General features: G+C 42.8%; 3 protein-coding genes across 3 annotated transcripts; 1 reads left to right on the plus strand and 2 right to left on the minus strand.

The window, feature by feature from the left end:
• The first annotated feature begins 798 nt into the window (after positions 1-798).
• On the plus strand, positions 799-2,165 carry LOC115757157 (RING-H2 finger protein ATL52-like). Its single transcript, XM_030697267.2, has one exon. It carries the CDS (start codon positions 946-948, stop codon positions 2,074-2,076), a length of 1,131 nt encoding a protein of 376 aa, XP_030553127.2. The 5' UTR covers positions 799-945; the 3' UTR covers positions 2,077-2,165.
• A 4,661-nt stretch (positions 2,166-6,826) lies between these two features.
• On the minus strand, positions 6,827-7,483 carry LOC115757143. The gene has a single exon (XM_030697259.2). The coding sequence runs from the start codon at positions 7,401-7,403 to the stop codon at positions 6,969-6,971; it is 435 nt and encodes a 144-aa protein (XP_030553119.2). The 5' UTR covers positions 7,404-7,483; the 3' UTR covers positions 6,827-6,968.
• A 4,008-nt stretch (positions 7,484-11,491) lies between these two features.
• On the minus strand, positions 11,492-12,015 carry LOC115757144. Its single transcript, XM_030697260.2, has one exon. It carries the CDS (start codon positions 11,992-11,994, stop codon positions 11,524-11,526), a length of 471 nt encoding a protein of 156 aa, XP_030553120.1. The 5' UTR covers positions 11,995-12,015; the 3' UTR covers positions 11,492-11,523.
• Between the last annotated feature and the right edge of the window lie 3,119 nt (positions 12,016-15,134).

The following is a 15,134-nucleotide window of genomic DNA, read 5'->3' on the forward strand; positions in this document are numbered from 1 at the left end:
GGGCCCTGTTTGGTTTAGCATTGCAAATGAGCATTGAGGTCTAAGTCTTCCATAATGGTGTTAGGTTTTTTTAACTCTTTTGGCCAAATGTAAATGCGTGTAATTGGGCTCAAAGTTTTGGACCTGAAGGTACTTTGGAATGCAATTGGAATTCAACTAATTTTTTTATTATTTTAATTTTTTCACCTTTGCTTGCCGGCTCCGGGGGCCGCCCGCCGCCGCCCTTTTTTCAAAAAGAAAAAATATTTTACGAAGTTCATTTTTCACCAAACAATATTTTCGTCAAAGTTGCTTTTTAAATGTGTTTTTAAAATACACTTTACCAAACACTACTTGCATTTTGAAAAGGGCTTTTAGCTCAAAAAGGTATTTATATTTTCTCAAAATTCCTTGACCAAATATTGAACCAAACAGGGCCAAAGTCGGAAGTGTGGGGGCACTCTCATTTTGTCCAAAAGGAGAAGGTAAAGTGCGAGATTCCTCTCATCCTCACACTTACCCGCCTGGCTGGACTGTGCTACTCCTACTTTGATTAAACCACCTGGCTCGAGAGAATTTCAATGTTGATTAGTCACTTTGATGGGAAAGCACCAACCAACCAATGATTCGGTTAGTCAACAAACCATCACCTCCAATGGAGAAACTTCACCCAACAAAAGAAATTGTAGAAAAATAGATGACAAGGTGGCGTGTCAGCTTTCCACCTCTCTCTATCTCAACTTTGCTTACCTTTTCATCCAATACCAAGACCCTCCTTTTGCTCTCCTTTCATCTTTGACACCTTCCCATCATCTCTCCCCCTCTCTCTCTCTCTCCCTCTCTCTCTCTCTCTCTGTCTGGTGGTATGCAAATTGAGCTCAGATTGCGTGGGAATCCAAACATTCTGGCACTCTGTCCCAGCAGTTAGTGCCCCCAAAATCAAAAATCAGAGCAGACATAATTAGAATGGGATCTTCAGGCAGCCCAAACCCTTGGGCACCATATGACACCTACAAAGACTGCTCTCTAGGAATCTGTTCCATCTACTGCCCCCAGTGGTGCTACATCGTCTTCCCTCCGCCCCCACCTGGTGACTCCGGTCCCGGCTCCGGCGGCACTTATTTCTCCCCTCTGGTCATAGCAGTCATCGGCATATTGGCAAGCGCCTTCCTCTTGGTAAGCTACTACACCATCATCACCAAGTATTGCAGGAGGAGGAGGAACAGTTACGCTTTGGACTTGGCTGATACCAATTCGGACCATCAGATGAATGGCGGGTCGTGGCAAAACGCCGCGTCGGGCGGGCTTGATGAGGCGGCGATCAAGTCGATAGCCGTCTGCAAGTACAAGAGAGGCGACGGCCTCGTCGAGGGCACGGATTGCTCGGTCTGCCTCAGCGAGTTTCAGGAAGACGAGAGCCTGAGGCTGTTGCCCAAATGCAGCCACGCTTTCCACCTACCTTGTATCGATACCTGGCTCAAGTCGCACTCGAGTTGCCCGCTCTGCCGATCTAACATCGCGTCTGCGAATCACGACCCCCCGCCGATGACTCTTCCGCAGGATACAGCGCCGGCCCGAGAAGCTCCTCCGGCGAGCAATGATGTCGAAGCACTAGGATCCCGGCATAGAGATGAGACTGTCCTAGAGATTCACGATCATTTCAGGACCGAGGACCGTGACGCCGCCGCCGTCGGCATTGGGGCTAGCGACGGCCTCGCCACTTCGAAGTCTCCAATTCGAACTGCAGGGGTAACTGAAGATAGGGAAATCGAAATTGGGCAAGATGGTGCTCAAACAATGAGGAGATCGGTGTCCTTGAACTCCGGCCTATCGCAAGGACGGGTCTCGATCACGGACATTTTGCAGGATCGCGACGAACATAATGACGATCATCTCGACTGCATTCGAGTGGAGGATGTGCAAGTTGCAATGGGAATTGGACCCTCAAAGCCACTAGGTGGAGAAGATTCCAACTCCAGCCACAGAACAAGAGTTGCGACGCCACAAATGGAAAGGAGTCCACCAGAGATGAAGAGATCGATTTCTGCAGGGAGGTTCATGTTTGGAAGGCACGGGAGAGGCAGGAATTTCATCTAACCCCCAGCTGAAAATTCTGACCCTCTCTCTTTTCCACGTTTGCTGTACACATTAACACAATCTCTGTGCATATGATACAAATACCAGACGAAAGACAGATCTTGATGTACATTCTTCATCCGGACATGAAAAACTTCAGATTTACACTTGGTGTTCCTCTGCAGAAGACCCTTTTTCTCTTCTTTGTTTGAGCTTAGGTGTAAAGTTTTACCTTCCCTAGATGCATGATAGACAAGTTCGAGGGTCCGTAAGTGCCATCTTCGTTGATTTACTAAAAAAAAAAAAATAGAAAAAAGGTTTAAAAAAAACAAAGAAAGTGTTCCAACAACTTTGGTCACTACGGGCATATCATTTTTTGTAAGCTTTAACATTTAATTATACTTTCGTGATAAATTTTAGAACTTTTAATGAACATATCTTTAAAAAAAAAATGAAGAACCACTACCATGGTTACTCTGTTGCCAATGGGCATGTTAGGGTATGCATAATAACACTTCTGGAAGTGGATTTTTGCTCTAGAAGTGCTTCTAGAGTAGAAATCGGTTTGGTAATATAACTTTTGAAGCAAAAATTCTTTTGGTAAAAATTTTTACTTTTGAAGTTGTATTTCCCTCAATTTGAGAAGTTAAAAAAATTATTTGTCCAACTCAAGAAGTACTTCTCGTATCATCCTCTTTTTATTACACCGTTACTCTTTTTTCGATCATACCCATCTCTGTCAACCTTCACTATCGCAGGCCGTCACCGACTATGGCCCAACACCGACCTCCACCGGCCGTTGCCCACGACCACTATCAACCGCCGACCATCGCTTGCCTTTGCCCACCACAGACTTCCATTGGTTACCACCCGCCGATCGCCCTCGCCCACTGTAGACTTCCGCCGATCACCACCCGCCGATCACCCTCGGTAGCCAACCATCGTCGACCTCCGCCGGCTCATCGCCGCCCACGATGGCCAACCACCGCCGCTAACCGCCACCCATTGCCAACCTTTGTCGGCCGCGATCGACGCCAACCACCGATCTTCGTCGGCCACGAACGCCGGCCGCTATTGCCAAGTTGCGTCTCCGGCCATCGGAGTAGCCATCTTCGGCCACATGAATAAAAAGTAAAAAATAAATATTTATTTAATAAGAATTATTTTTAAAGAAATTTAAAAAGTTAAAAAATGAAGTAGAAATTTTTCGTTCGCCGATAATAATTTTTCATAAAATATTTTGTGTTTATAATGTTTCTGAAGTAGAAATTTTCAATCGTTACCAAATTAATTGAAATAATTTCTAGAGTAGATTTAGAAAATTTAACTTCTGACCAGAAGTTATTTTTTGAATCAGAAGTGTTACCATACGCACTCTTATTGACCCACTACAGGAATTCATTATGATTTAATACTTTATATTTAAATTCACAAGGGTTCCCCACAGAAGTGACTTTATTCCTTTTTCTTTTTTTACCCAGACTTTATGGGATCATGTCATGCCATGTTTGATTCACCACTGTCCCAGCTCCCCCCCCCAAAAAAATTTTAATTTTTTATATTTCAAGTCTCGACTTTTTAGAGGTCGGCAGGGAATCTTCAGCCAGGGAAATTAAAAGTTTAAGAAAAGAAAAAAAAAAAAAAGATAAGGACAAGACAGTGTTACCTACTTTGCATCAAACTAAATGAGCTGACACTGACGTTTGGCCAGAACGACGTCGATCTTGATTGATTCCCCATTGACCCGACAACACATCAAAGACTTCTTCTTCTTCTTTTTGGGGTTTGGGCAGTCAAAGAAGAAATCAATCTGAGGAATTCGGGACAAGAATTGGTCGGTCGGCCCACCTACCTCTCAGCTCATACCAAAAGCTTTTCCGACAAGGAAGCGGTAATGAATCCGCAATTGCCTAATTTTCTTTTCCGGACTTTTCAATCACGCATTTGAATTTTCCCTCATTCGATTGGGTATCTCGATTTTTCGAAAGGCAGCTCGGCTCGATGTTTTCTGTTAAATTGAACGCCACGTCGTAAAATGTTCGCCGGCTTGTCTTGCCCAAGTCATCCTGAAAAGAAGGCGGGCTGTGGCGGCGTACGCGTGTGATGGAGGTGATCCGTGGGGGTGTGATTTGAGTGACGGTGGCCGGCTTGGGTTGTGTATTGGAGGTGATGGTAGTTTGTGGCAGTGGTGTGAGCCGGTTGTGATGGTCGTCCGTGGTGGTGATGAGAGCTAATGTTGGTATGATTTTGGATGATGATCGTCGGTTTTGGTGGTGCCAGTTGGTTGTGGTGGCGCAGGGCTTGTGGCAAACGAGTTACTCGGTTCTAGTGGTGATGTGTGATAGGGTGTACTTCCATTGACGAGCGGAAGTTGGTCACAGTATCAAAAAAAAAAATAAGTAAGAAAAATTAGTGGTTAAGGCTCGATTTATTTAGCGAAAAATAAATAATTTGAAAATCATTTTTCTAAAACAATAATTTGTATAGCTTATAAAAATAAATAAATAAAAAATATATTCATCATCCACGAAAATATTTTGAAATAAGTTATTGTGAAAAATTAAAATATTTTTCATTGTTTTATTTCAAGTGGTAGAATCGATCAATTTTAGGAAAATATTTTCTAAAATATTTATTTTTTGCAAAATAAACGAAGCCTAAATTAGGATTTATTTTCCGACTTGGCATCACCACAAACGACATGTAGGCATCCAACGTGTACAACTAAATGTGACTAAACGGCAAAGTTGGCCATTTCAGCTACCACCGCTAAAAAGTTTTAATGGAAGTAGACTAATTTGAAGTCCAAGTACTTAATTTTTTATTTTGTCGAAAAGTCCAAGTACTCAATTGAATTAAAAGAAAAGTTGAGGTACTTATGACAATCCTTGTTCCGACCGAATGTGGACCACAGTTCTTATGCAAGATAGAGCTAATTGGAATTCTTGTCTCGGTCATGATTCCTTTCCTAGATCGTGCATCTTATCTTTCTATCGACCCTTTCAGTTCAGTTTGGGATGGAGTTATTTCGCCCTTATGAAATCGGGTGCCACAAAACCCGAATTAGCCCTGCCCGACCTGGCCCAACAAAAAAATTGTGGGTTAGGCCTCCTTCTTGTTCAGCTAATGGGTAAAGAATCAAGTATCATGAGCGGCTCGGTTTAGTTTGGGATCACAACCCGAGTTGAGCCGAAACGCCTTAAACAAACTCTACTAGATCCCAAACCATCATCTCCCAAATCATGAAGCTCCTCGATCCCAAATTTGTCGTCCATAAGCTTTTATCAGGTTTTGCCTGATTGGCTCTGTGCTCGGATTCAATTATTTCATGGCTGTTTCTTTTCTTCCACTATTTATCCTTAGGAAAATCACCAAAAAAATCATAAATATATTGCAATTATATCAATTTTGTCCTAAACATTTCAATTTAACCAATTTAATCCTTAACGTTTTGACAATTTGTCAATATAGTACTTCTAGCCAATTTTGGCAACAACTAATATCGTGAATGCCGATCATCTTACATGTCATAATTTTTAGTTAATTTTTTGTTTTACTGACTTTTATTCTTTTTTTCATTATTAGGGTTGATTAGGGGGCCACTGGCTGAGGCCCTCGACAGCCCTTGAACTTTTGACCCTTGCTCAGAACTGGGCGAAGGGTTGCTGCCCTCCCGCGTGGCTAATGAGGGCCGCACACCCTCGCACACATGAGCAAAGGAACACAAATCCTTGCCTAGATATGAGGGAGGGCTGTGAGGGCTCGCCAGCCTCGGTGAGGGCTCGCCATCCTTGCATGCGGCTTGCAAGGGTCGCGGCCCTCGTTTAGCTACGAGCGAGAGCTTGTGGCGCTCGCCAGCGGCCAGTGGCGCTCACATGCCCTTAGCAATAAGAAAAAAAAAATTGAAAAACTTCACGTTAGTGTCCGAGGTGGCATATAAGACGGCCGGCGTCCACGCTGTCAATTTCCAGTCAAAATTGACACGAAAGAATGCATTGATAAATTATCAACATGTTTAGAACTAAATTGGGCAAAATGAAATGTTTAGAATTGAATTGTCACAAGTGCAACAAATTTGAAGTTTATTTGGGTAAATTTTTTTTTTTTTGTCCGTCGTGCCGAGCGGACAGGGAGAAATTGGGCAGCGAGGACTCACTTTCCATGACGAGAATAAGATGGGGACTTTGGGAGATCTCGCGATTGGATTTACAGCAATTCTTCGGTTCGGTGCCTCCGTTCATTCTCAAGTTCGTGCTCAAGGTGAATGAAAATCTTGAAGGTTGCCGGTCGGAGGGGCGGAAGCGTTTCGAGCAGTCAGTATCAACAAGAGTTTGATCACTGCCCTCGAGTTTCTTTCTTCCCAAACAACTCGTAGCGAAATTCGTCTCCGGAAATTTCGAGATCGGATATATGTAGATCGATTCATCATCTAAGATCCGCGAAACAAAAAAAAAAGAGAGAGAGAAGGGAACCCGAAAACCGACCCAATGCCGGACCAGGCCGATCCGGGCGTTGGATTCGGGTTCTTCTCAGATCGCACCTACCATTCTTCCACCAAGGATATCCGACTCGAACCGAACCGTCGACGGATCCTGCTTGTAATCGCATCGACTCTACTTGTTCAATGCCATTCATCTACCTTATTATAATTTTCTGCCGGTACAGTTAACTGAATATCTGATTTTTTCGAGGTGCAAGTCAGCCATTTTATTGGTAAATTTTCCATTTCAGCCGGGCAGATACACGGCCGGGCACAGGACCCGACCCGAGATAAACGGTAACCGGTTCATTCAAACTGCAGAGAAGAAAACAGGTGCTCGGGTTCACAATTATTACAATGAAATCCCAAATCTTATTCACTACCGTACTGACCGATCACCGACCCAACCACCGGTTCGATCGAAGCCCCTCTCTCACGACGCGGCCGCCCCCCCGCCGAGCTTCGAGGTCTCGAGGTCCGCGGCCCGCTTGAGGAAGCTGGGGTCGTCGTCCTCCAGCACCATCTGGATTGGGGAGGACCCGAGGCCGTCGGCGATGGCGAGCATGATCTTCCGCATCTCGGACCGGAACTCCTCGAGGTCGACGGCGCCGCTGCCGTCGCAGTCGAAGCGCTCGAAGATGGAGTCGTAGAGGCGGGCGAGCTCCTGCGGCGGGGTGGCGACGTCGACGCCGAAGTCGGACTCGATGAGGCGCATCGACTCGAAGGCCTTGCGGATCTCGGACCGGGAGAGGACGCCGTCGCGGTTGAGGTCCAGGGCGGCGAAACGCTCGTCGACGCTCCTCCGGAACTGCTCCTCGTCGCTCACGAAGGCGCGCACCGTCGAGCCGTCGATTATCACAACCCCCATCTCTCACCTACTTCTCTCTCTCTGTCTAAACTGGTAGTTGTCCGAATTGAGGATATATTGAAAATGGAAAAGGAATAATAGAATTGAATTTAAGGGGAATAAAGTGAAAGAGATTATTATCTTCTTGGAAAAGGGCGAGAATCACACATAATGCTAATTTGTTTTTCATTTATTTTTTAATCATTTTTGGTGGGGGACACGTGGACACCATTACATCGTACACAAATTGATTTTTTTTTATATTTCTTTTTTGGGGAAAAAAGCAGCAGTATTTAATATCATTTGCATAATGTGACCGTTAATGGTGCGTTTGGTTTGGTCGGAGAAAAATTTCATGACAAACAAAAACGCTTTCTGAAAAATCGTTTTTCAAGAGAGTTTTTTTTTTTTTTTTTTTTTTTTTTTTTATGTTATGTGATATGTGAACGAAAACGTTTATCGATGTTTGGATCTCATTCGGAGAATAATTTAAATTTCATTTTTGAATTTTTAAATATTTTTATTTTATTTTATTTTTTCATCTTCTGTCTCGATCGATGGCCAGCCATAGCAACGGGCGACATCGGTCACAAGCGAGGACGAGCTCTTCCAAGGCCGATGAGACTCGGCCTTGGGTGAGCTCGTCCTAGTCAAACTCGACGAGCTCGGGCCTCTCTAGATTGGCAAGTTCAAGGCCTGGCTAGAGGTCGGCGAGTCGTGGCGAGCTCTGGGGAGGTTGAGTCTTGCCGGCTTTGGGCGAGCTCGTCCTCATATGTGGCTGGTGTTGGCCGAGGAAGAAGTAAAAATAAAAAAGAAAATAAAATTGAAAATAAAAAAATGAATATTAATATATTTAAATATTAAAAAAAAAACTTGAGAGGTGCAATTTTGGAAAGTGTTTTCACCTCTTTAGATATAGAAATTCTCTTTCCTAATTTAATGCATGAATTTTTTGTTGACTGAAAAATATTTTCTATTGAACAGTAATTTTTGATTATTTAAAAAACTAATTCTCGAAAAACACTCCCAAATGCACCTCGAATGTTTATTAAATCGGGCATCAATCTTGATTGTTCATCGAAGCTTCATACTAGGATTTTCACCTGCTTTTTACCGAGGATATTGATCATTTGGTTAATTAAAACAACCCCTTCAAACTTTTAATTCATCTTTTTAAATCAACACAAATTTTAAAGTTAATACCACGAAAAATCTCAAATTAACACATAAGTAACAAATTTATCCCAAACTTCAAACTATTTTGTGTCACCAAAAATCCCTAGATGCTATTCGCGTGATATATTCACCCTCCATTTTGCTTCTATAAATTTTACAGTTAAATTATCGAGCTAAACGACAAATAACAATAATTCAATTGACTCCAAATGAAAATCCGCCATTATGTCTTTGTTTCTTCAATTATCTCTCATTTGAAGACAATTAGCTCTCTCTCTCTCTCTCTCTCTCTCTCTCCACGACACTCTAATTCTTCTTATTCTTCTTCTTCATCAAGCACTCTCCTTCATCATTGTCCTCGTCTTCAAGTGTACACGTTGAAATTTGTTCGAGCACACTTTTATCTCTGATATCTTCTTACCTTCGGTTTTTTTTTTTTTTCCAGGGTTTGTTTGGCGAACTCGTCCAAATCACCAAATTAGTATGTTCAATGACCTCAATTGCAAGTGGTACGAAAAGAAGCGCATCATCTTCCAGCTCAATCAATGAAGTTTGTCCCTCTATTATGCAATCATGGCCGGCCTACAAATCTCTACACTTCTTGGAGACTTAAAAATCATGGAAGGAGATCTTTACCATTCCTCGTTGTGGAGGGTGATGGTCATGAATTTAAGGGCAACTCTTCATGTTTTTTTTTTTTTTTCCTGGTTCTTTGCACCAAGCATTGTTGGTTGTACTTCGTCTCATGGATGTGCATCGCAAACGAGGAAAGAAATGGAATGAATTCAAGCCATGCTAAAAGTGTTTCATAGAGACGTCTTGTGATGGTAGTACATCATAGGACATGTGAAGACATGCTGTGGTGGTACTTTTGTCTATTTTGTGCATTTTTCCTAGTTGATTACTTCCTCTACCAAGGAAGTTGGACCGAGTATTATCTTTACTATTGCTTGCTTAACCATCTCATTGACGGGGCCGATAACGGCCGATTTTTCGCAATGGATCGATCCTAAGTCTTCGTCACATGAGAATGGAGAATTTTATGGATTGATGAATGAGAAAGGGATCTTGGATAAGAGAATGGAAATGGTGGAAAAGTCAATTGAATGCATGTTAGGAAAAAAAAAAAATCCAAACTTTACAAATGGAGCTACGTCGAAGTGAGCATGATTGGACGCAACTAAAGCAACACGAGAAATATATTCATTATTCACGAAAATATTAAGATAATGAGAACATTTTCTATCATCTAATTATTTCAAGTGGTACAAGCAGATTAATTTTAAAAAATATATATTTACCAAATAATTTATTTTCGAGAAATAAACGGAGTTTAAATTGGGATTTGTGTATCGAGAGCGATGTGGTGCATCTTGATCGTCTGATGGTTTATTTTCTGACTTGGCATCACCACAAAACCATGCATAGGCATCCAACGTGTACAACTAAAGGCCACTTACCAGCAAAATTGGCCACGTCAGCTATGACCATTAATTTATTTTTTTAACGGAAGCAGCTGATTTTCAAAGTTCAAGTAATTAATTAAACTAAAAGAAAAGTCGACGTACTTCTGACATCTGCACAATTCTTCTCCCGACCTGATATGGATCACAGCTCTTACATGAGATCGAGCTAATTGGGATTCTTGTCTCTATCATGCTTCCTTTCCTAGATTATGTATCTAATCTTTCCATGGGTCTTTTTGGTTCCATTTGTGATGGAATTATTTGCCCCCATGCATTCAGAAAACATCGTGCTCTTATAAAGAGAGGTGCCCAAAAAAAAAAAAAAATATCGAATCGGGCGGCCTGACCCGACCTGAAAAGTGTGGGATGGGCCTCATTCTTGTTCGGATAATGAGTAAAGAATTAGATATCATAAACAATTCGGTTCGATTTGAGTTTCGAACGAAACACATTAACTAAACTCTTCTAGATCGCAAATCTATCGTCTCCAAGATTATGAAACTCCACGCTCTTATCTTGCTCCCAAATCCGTCAACTACATTCTCTAGCACCAATATCCCAAATCCGTTTGTGATGGAATTATTTGCCATTGTCAATTCAGAAAACAGCATGCCCTTAGAAAGGGTCGCCAAAAAACCCAAATCGGCTCGGCCTAAACCGAAAATATCGGACCTCGTTCTTGTTTGAGTAATGAGCAAAGATTCGGGTACGGTTCAGCTCGGATCATAAACCCTAATTGAGCACAGAGAACAACAATCGGAAGAAGCAGAAGTTCTCCCTTATGAGATTTTAATCGGGTTTTGCCCGATTGGCTCCATGCTCGGACCCGGATTTTTCCATGGATGTCTTCTTTTCTTCCATTATTTGCCCTTCGTGCAAAGCTGACACAGAGAAATTGTGCAATGTAGACTCACCTTTGATGACGAGAATAAGCTAATAGGAATTTGGAGCAAATCTTAGTTAGAGAAATGGAGATTGATTTCACCATCTGACCCGGGAAAAAAAAAGGGAAAGGAAACTCAGATACCCATCCGACCCAGATCAAACCGGATGTTCGGTTCGGATTCTTCTCGAGTCTGAGAAAGCAACATTCTTTAACGACCCGGCATATAATCACATCGATTCTACTCGTTCAATTCCATTCACTTTCCCCCACTTGTTGGTTAAACGAAGGAGGACTATGATTCTTCGAATTACGAACCTAATGGTAAAATAAAAGGGTAACCTTTTTTTTTTTGGGTCAAAAAATACATGGGTAAGTGAATCGGAGCTACCAATTTTAATTGGTAAATTTTTAGTTTACGTATGATCTCGAAGTCATGATGAAGATTGAAGCTTTCACGAGAAACATGCGGCAACAAGGCTTATGAGACCGAAAAGATTTGGATCCTTAGCGACCACATACGTGACGCCGAACACAAGATCCGACCCGGCCCGAAATAAAACCGTAACCGGTTCTCGGGTTCGCATTTACAAATCCCGACCCGAATGTTATTCCATTACTGACCCACCCACCGGTTCGATCGAAGCCTCTCTCTCACGACGCGGCCCCCCTCGCCGAGCTTCGAGGCCTCGAGGTCCGCGGCCCGCTTGAGGAAGCTGGGGTCGTCGTCCTCGAGCACCATCTGGATGGGGGACGACCCGAGGCCGTCGGCGATGGCGAGCATGATCTTCCGCATCTCGGACCGGAACTCCTCGAGGTCGACGGCGCCGCTGCCGTCGCAGTCGAAGCGCTCGAAGATGGAGTCGTAGAGGCGGGCGAGCTCCTGCGGCGGGGTGGCGACGTCGACGCCGAAGTCGGACTCGATGAGGCGCATCGACTCGAAGGCCTTGCGGATCTCGGACCGGGAGAGGACGCCGTCGCGGTTGAGGTCCAGGGCGGCGAAACGCTCGTCGACGCTCCTCCGGAACTGCCCCTCGTCGCCCACGAAGGCGCGCACCGTCGAGCCGTCGATTATCACCACCCCCATCTCTTTCCTCTCTGTCCTTATCTTCTTGTGAAAAGGCCGAGGATCACATGTAATACTGAATTATTTAAAAAATATTTTTAATTTTTTTTTCCGGGAGACACGTGGGTATTAATTTGGGATGGGATAACGACAACTAGATAACGACGTTACATGGTCCCACCAATTTTTCTTAAATGCTTTTGTGAAAAACTAGGACGAGCCTTTCGCACATGTAAAGGAAATGGAGGGAAAATCGTATAAAATGTCCTTAACCTATATTATCGCCGACGTAGTGGTCCTATGGCGGGGTCAGTACATAATTTTTTAAAATTTTTAAATTTTATTGAATTCTTCGTTTTATTTTATTTTCTTTTCTTTGGACAAGGGCTCCCAAGCCCTGGCCACGCACTCCCAAGCCCTGACGAGGGTGTCGCAGCCCTAGCCTTAGGGTCGGCAGGCTGGCCCTCAGCGAGGGACTGATGGCCCCACCAGCACATTAAACAAAAAATAAACAAAAAGAAAAGAAAATTAATAAGGCAATAAAATTAACAATTTTTTAAATAAATAAAAAATTATCAGCTTTAGTGATTTCCGATTAAGATTAACTAGAAGGACTATATTGGCAATTCGTGAAAATGCTCATGATTAACTTTTCGGGTCCTTAAAAGGTTTAGCACCGAATTAACATGCGGGTCTCAACTATTTACACAAGTTCGGTACAACAACGGTTTTTCTCATCATCGCCTTGAATTAAAACCACGATTGAACTCGAAAAAGACATTTTAAATCGAAATACTTTATATCTCATATACCGAGAAAGTATTTCATTTATCAAGATGGCTTAGTAAAGACAAGAACGGGATTAGGGAAGGAAAACTGTTTTAATTCAGAGTTATTGATGTTTATACCGATCGATCATAAGTTTAAGACTGAATCGGCTAACGTGCAATAAATTTAGCACATTTTGGACAATTTTCCTAGAAAGCAGCCATCCGAAAAAGATGGAAGTCAAAGCTTTCAAGCCACCCTTGTTTTCATTCCTTTGACGTTGAGAGAGCTAACTCTCGAAGCAACGTGACGGTAGGCCCTTGATCGGATAGGTTGCGGCGCCGTTAATTGGAAATTTCATAAGAGAAGAAAGGTAGGTAGCGTAGGAAAAAGAAAGGAGACATCGTTTTGATTCGAGGCGGATGCCTTCTTCTTTTTATGGTTTTACCCGAGTGACCAAAAAGGGTTTAAGGTTATAACACTTTAGAAACGGTTTATTTACTTTGAGGTCCGATTGGAGATGTAGTTGCTTCGACTTTTTTTTTTTTTGATCGAGATTAGCTTGGTCTTCGGTGTACTAATTCACATAACAATAATTCCGGTACACAAGTTTGTATTTACCATTGAAAAGGAGTGCTTATGATGCTCAAGATCATGCATAAAATGAAAAAAGTGTCCAAAAAGTTCTAAATTTTTTGCATTAACGTCAATTCAGTTCTAAACCTTTCAATTGTGCCAATTTAGTCTTAAATTTATTGTATACGTGTCAATAAAGTTCATCCGGCCAATTTTAATCGGAAATCATTGACATAGACGTCGGTCATCCTATGTGGCGCGGCTGACGCCGACGTGGATAGTTTTATAATTTTTTTAAAATAATTTTATATATTTTAGTTTTTTTTTTTTTTTTAGATTGAGGATTGATGAGGGTCACCGATTGATCCTCACCGACACTGGGCAAGGGTGTCATGGCCCTTATCGGTTTGGGCAAGGGTTCCTTGCTGGCTCTGAGCAAGGGCTACGACTCCCTCACCGACCAAATCAAGAGCTAGCGTTGGCGCTAGGCAAGGGCCGCAATGCTCTCGCTTGGCCTAGATATGGGCTAGGGTTGCCAGCCCTCTCCTATGGCTAGTGAGGGTCGCCGGTCGTCAGTCCAAAAATAAACAAAGGAAAAAAATGAAAATTATTAAAAAATTAAAAAAATATACTTAAAAAATGTCAATGTCAGTGCCGGTGGTATCACATAAGATGATCGACGTTCACGTCAACGATTTTGAGGCCAAAATTAGCCGAATTGACTCAATTGGTACAAACGCAATATTTTAGGACAATTTACTAAATTGACACAATTGAAAAGTTTATGATTGAATTAGTACCAATGTAAAAAGTTTAGGACTTATTGGACATTTTTCCCTGCAAAAGATGGAAGATTAGATTTTTGGAAGATATTGGAATGTTGACTTTGAGAAGGGGTCGTTTGCTGGGTCTGATGCATTTCACTTGCAACTGCAGCCGTACATGTCCAGGCGAAGGTGAGTCCCTCGTGTAATCCAATCTATTTGGCTTTTTAAGAGACTTTGGGACATACTATTGGAATCCGGACCGGACCGGCAGATTCAACCGGTTGAACCTGAGAACGGTCCTGTCCGGTTTCCTAACGTGAAAGCTAAAGAATCGGAGCAGTCAAGAACTAGTCAACCGACCAGTAAACTGGACAACAGTTTGACCACTCTTTGGCCTTTTAACTTGCACAAGCAAAGTTCAAGAACAGTGGGCTAGAGTTATAATCCTTCAATCGGCCCATGACCTGACGTGCTTCCAAGATGAGAGCATCAACTTCCCAATCTTTCAGCTCTAAAGACTTCACTAAGTTCACAAGAGTCAAACAGTTAGACTCAAGTATGATCGTTTCTTCGCTTCTACCTTCCAAGAGAGAGAGAGACTAGCGAGCAAACCTAGGGTTTCGGCTTGGATCGCTGACGACGCCGGAGCCATTTCGCTTCTCCGCCCACCAAATTACCTGACGCATCTGGAACTACATAGGCGAAGGCTCCCCTGTTTGATCCTTCCACGGACGAGCGGTCGAAATTCACATTCGAAGCTCGGATCTTTGGCGGTATTACTTACCGTAATCTTTTGTTTGCGGGATTTTAGCTAGGTAAGGGCCTGTCGGGTCTTGGGCTTTGTGGAAATTGGGTTTAGTTTTTACATCCGGATTAAGGCCTGTTGGCCCTTGGGTTAGGGGCTGTTTTTGCTATTGTCGGCCCGTGATGGGAAGTGGTCCTCCCGTTTATCAAGAAGATTACAACTCATTAAACTTAGCGTGCGAATGTCAATTCAGTCATAAGTTCAATTTAATCAATTGACATCGGCACAGTACGTTGGGAACTTTT

This window comes from Rhodamnia argentea, chromosome 3, assembly GCF_020921035.1.
Source record: "Rhodamnia argentea isolate NSW1041297 chromosome 3, ASM2092103v1, whole genome shotgun sequence".
Lineage (NCBI taxonomy): Eukaryota > Viridiplantae > Streptophyta > Magnoliopsida > Myrtales > Myrtaceae > Rhodamnia > Rhodamnia argentea.

Coding starts and splice junctions, on each gene's coding strand:
- LOC115757157 (XM_030697267.2), top strand. CDS start 946: ATGGGATCTTCAGGCAGCCCAAACCCTTGGGCACCATATGACACCTAC.
- LOC115757143 (XM_030697259.2), bottom strand. CDS start 7,403: ATGGGGGTTGTGATAATCGACGGCTCGACGGTGCGCGCCTTCGTGAGC.
- LOC115757144 (XM_030697260.2), bottom strand. CDS start 11,994: ATGGGGGTGGTGATAATCGACGGCTCGACGGTGCGCGCCTTCGTGGGC.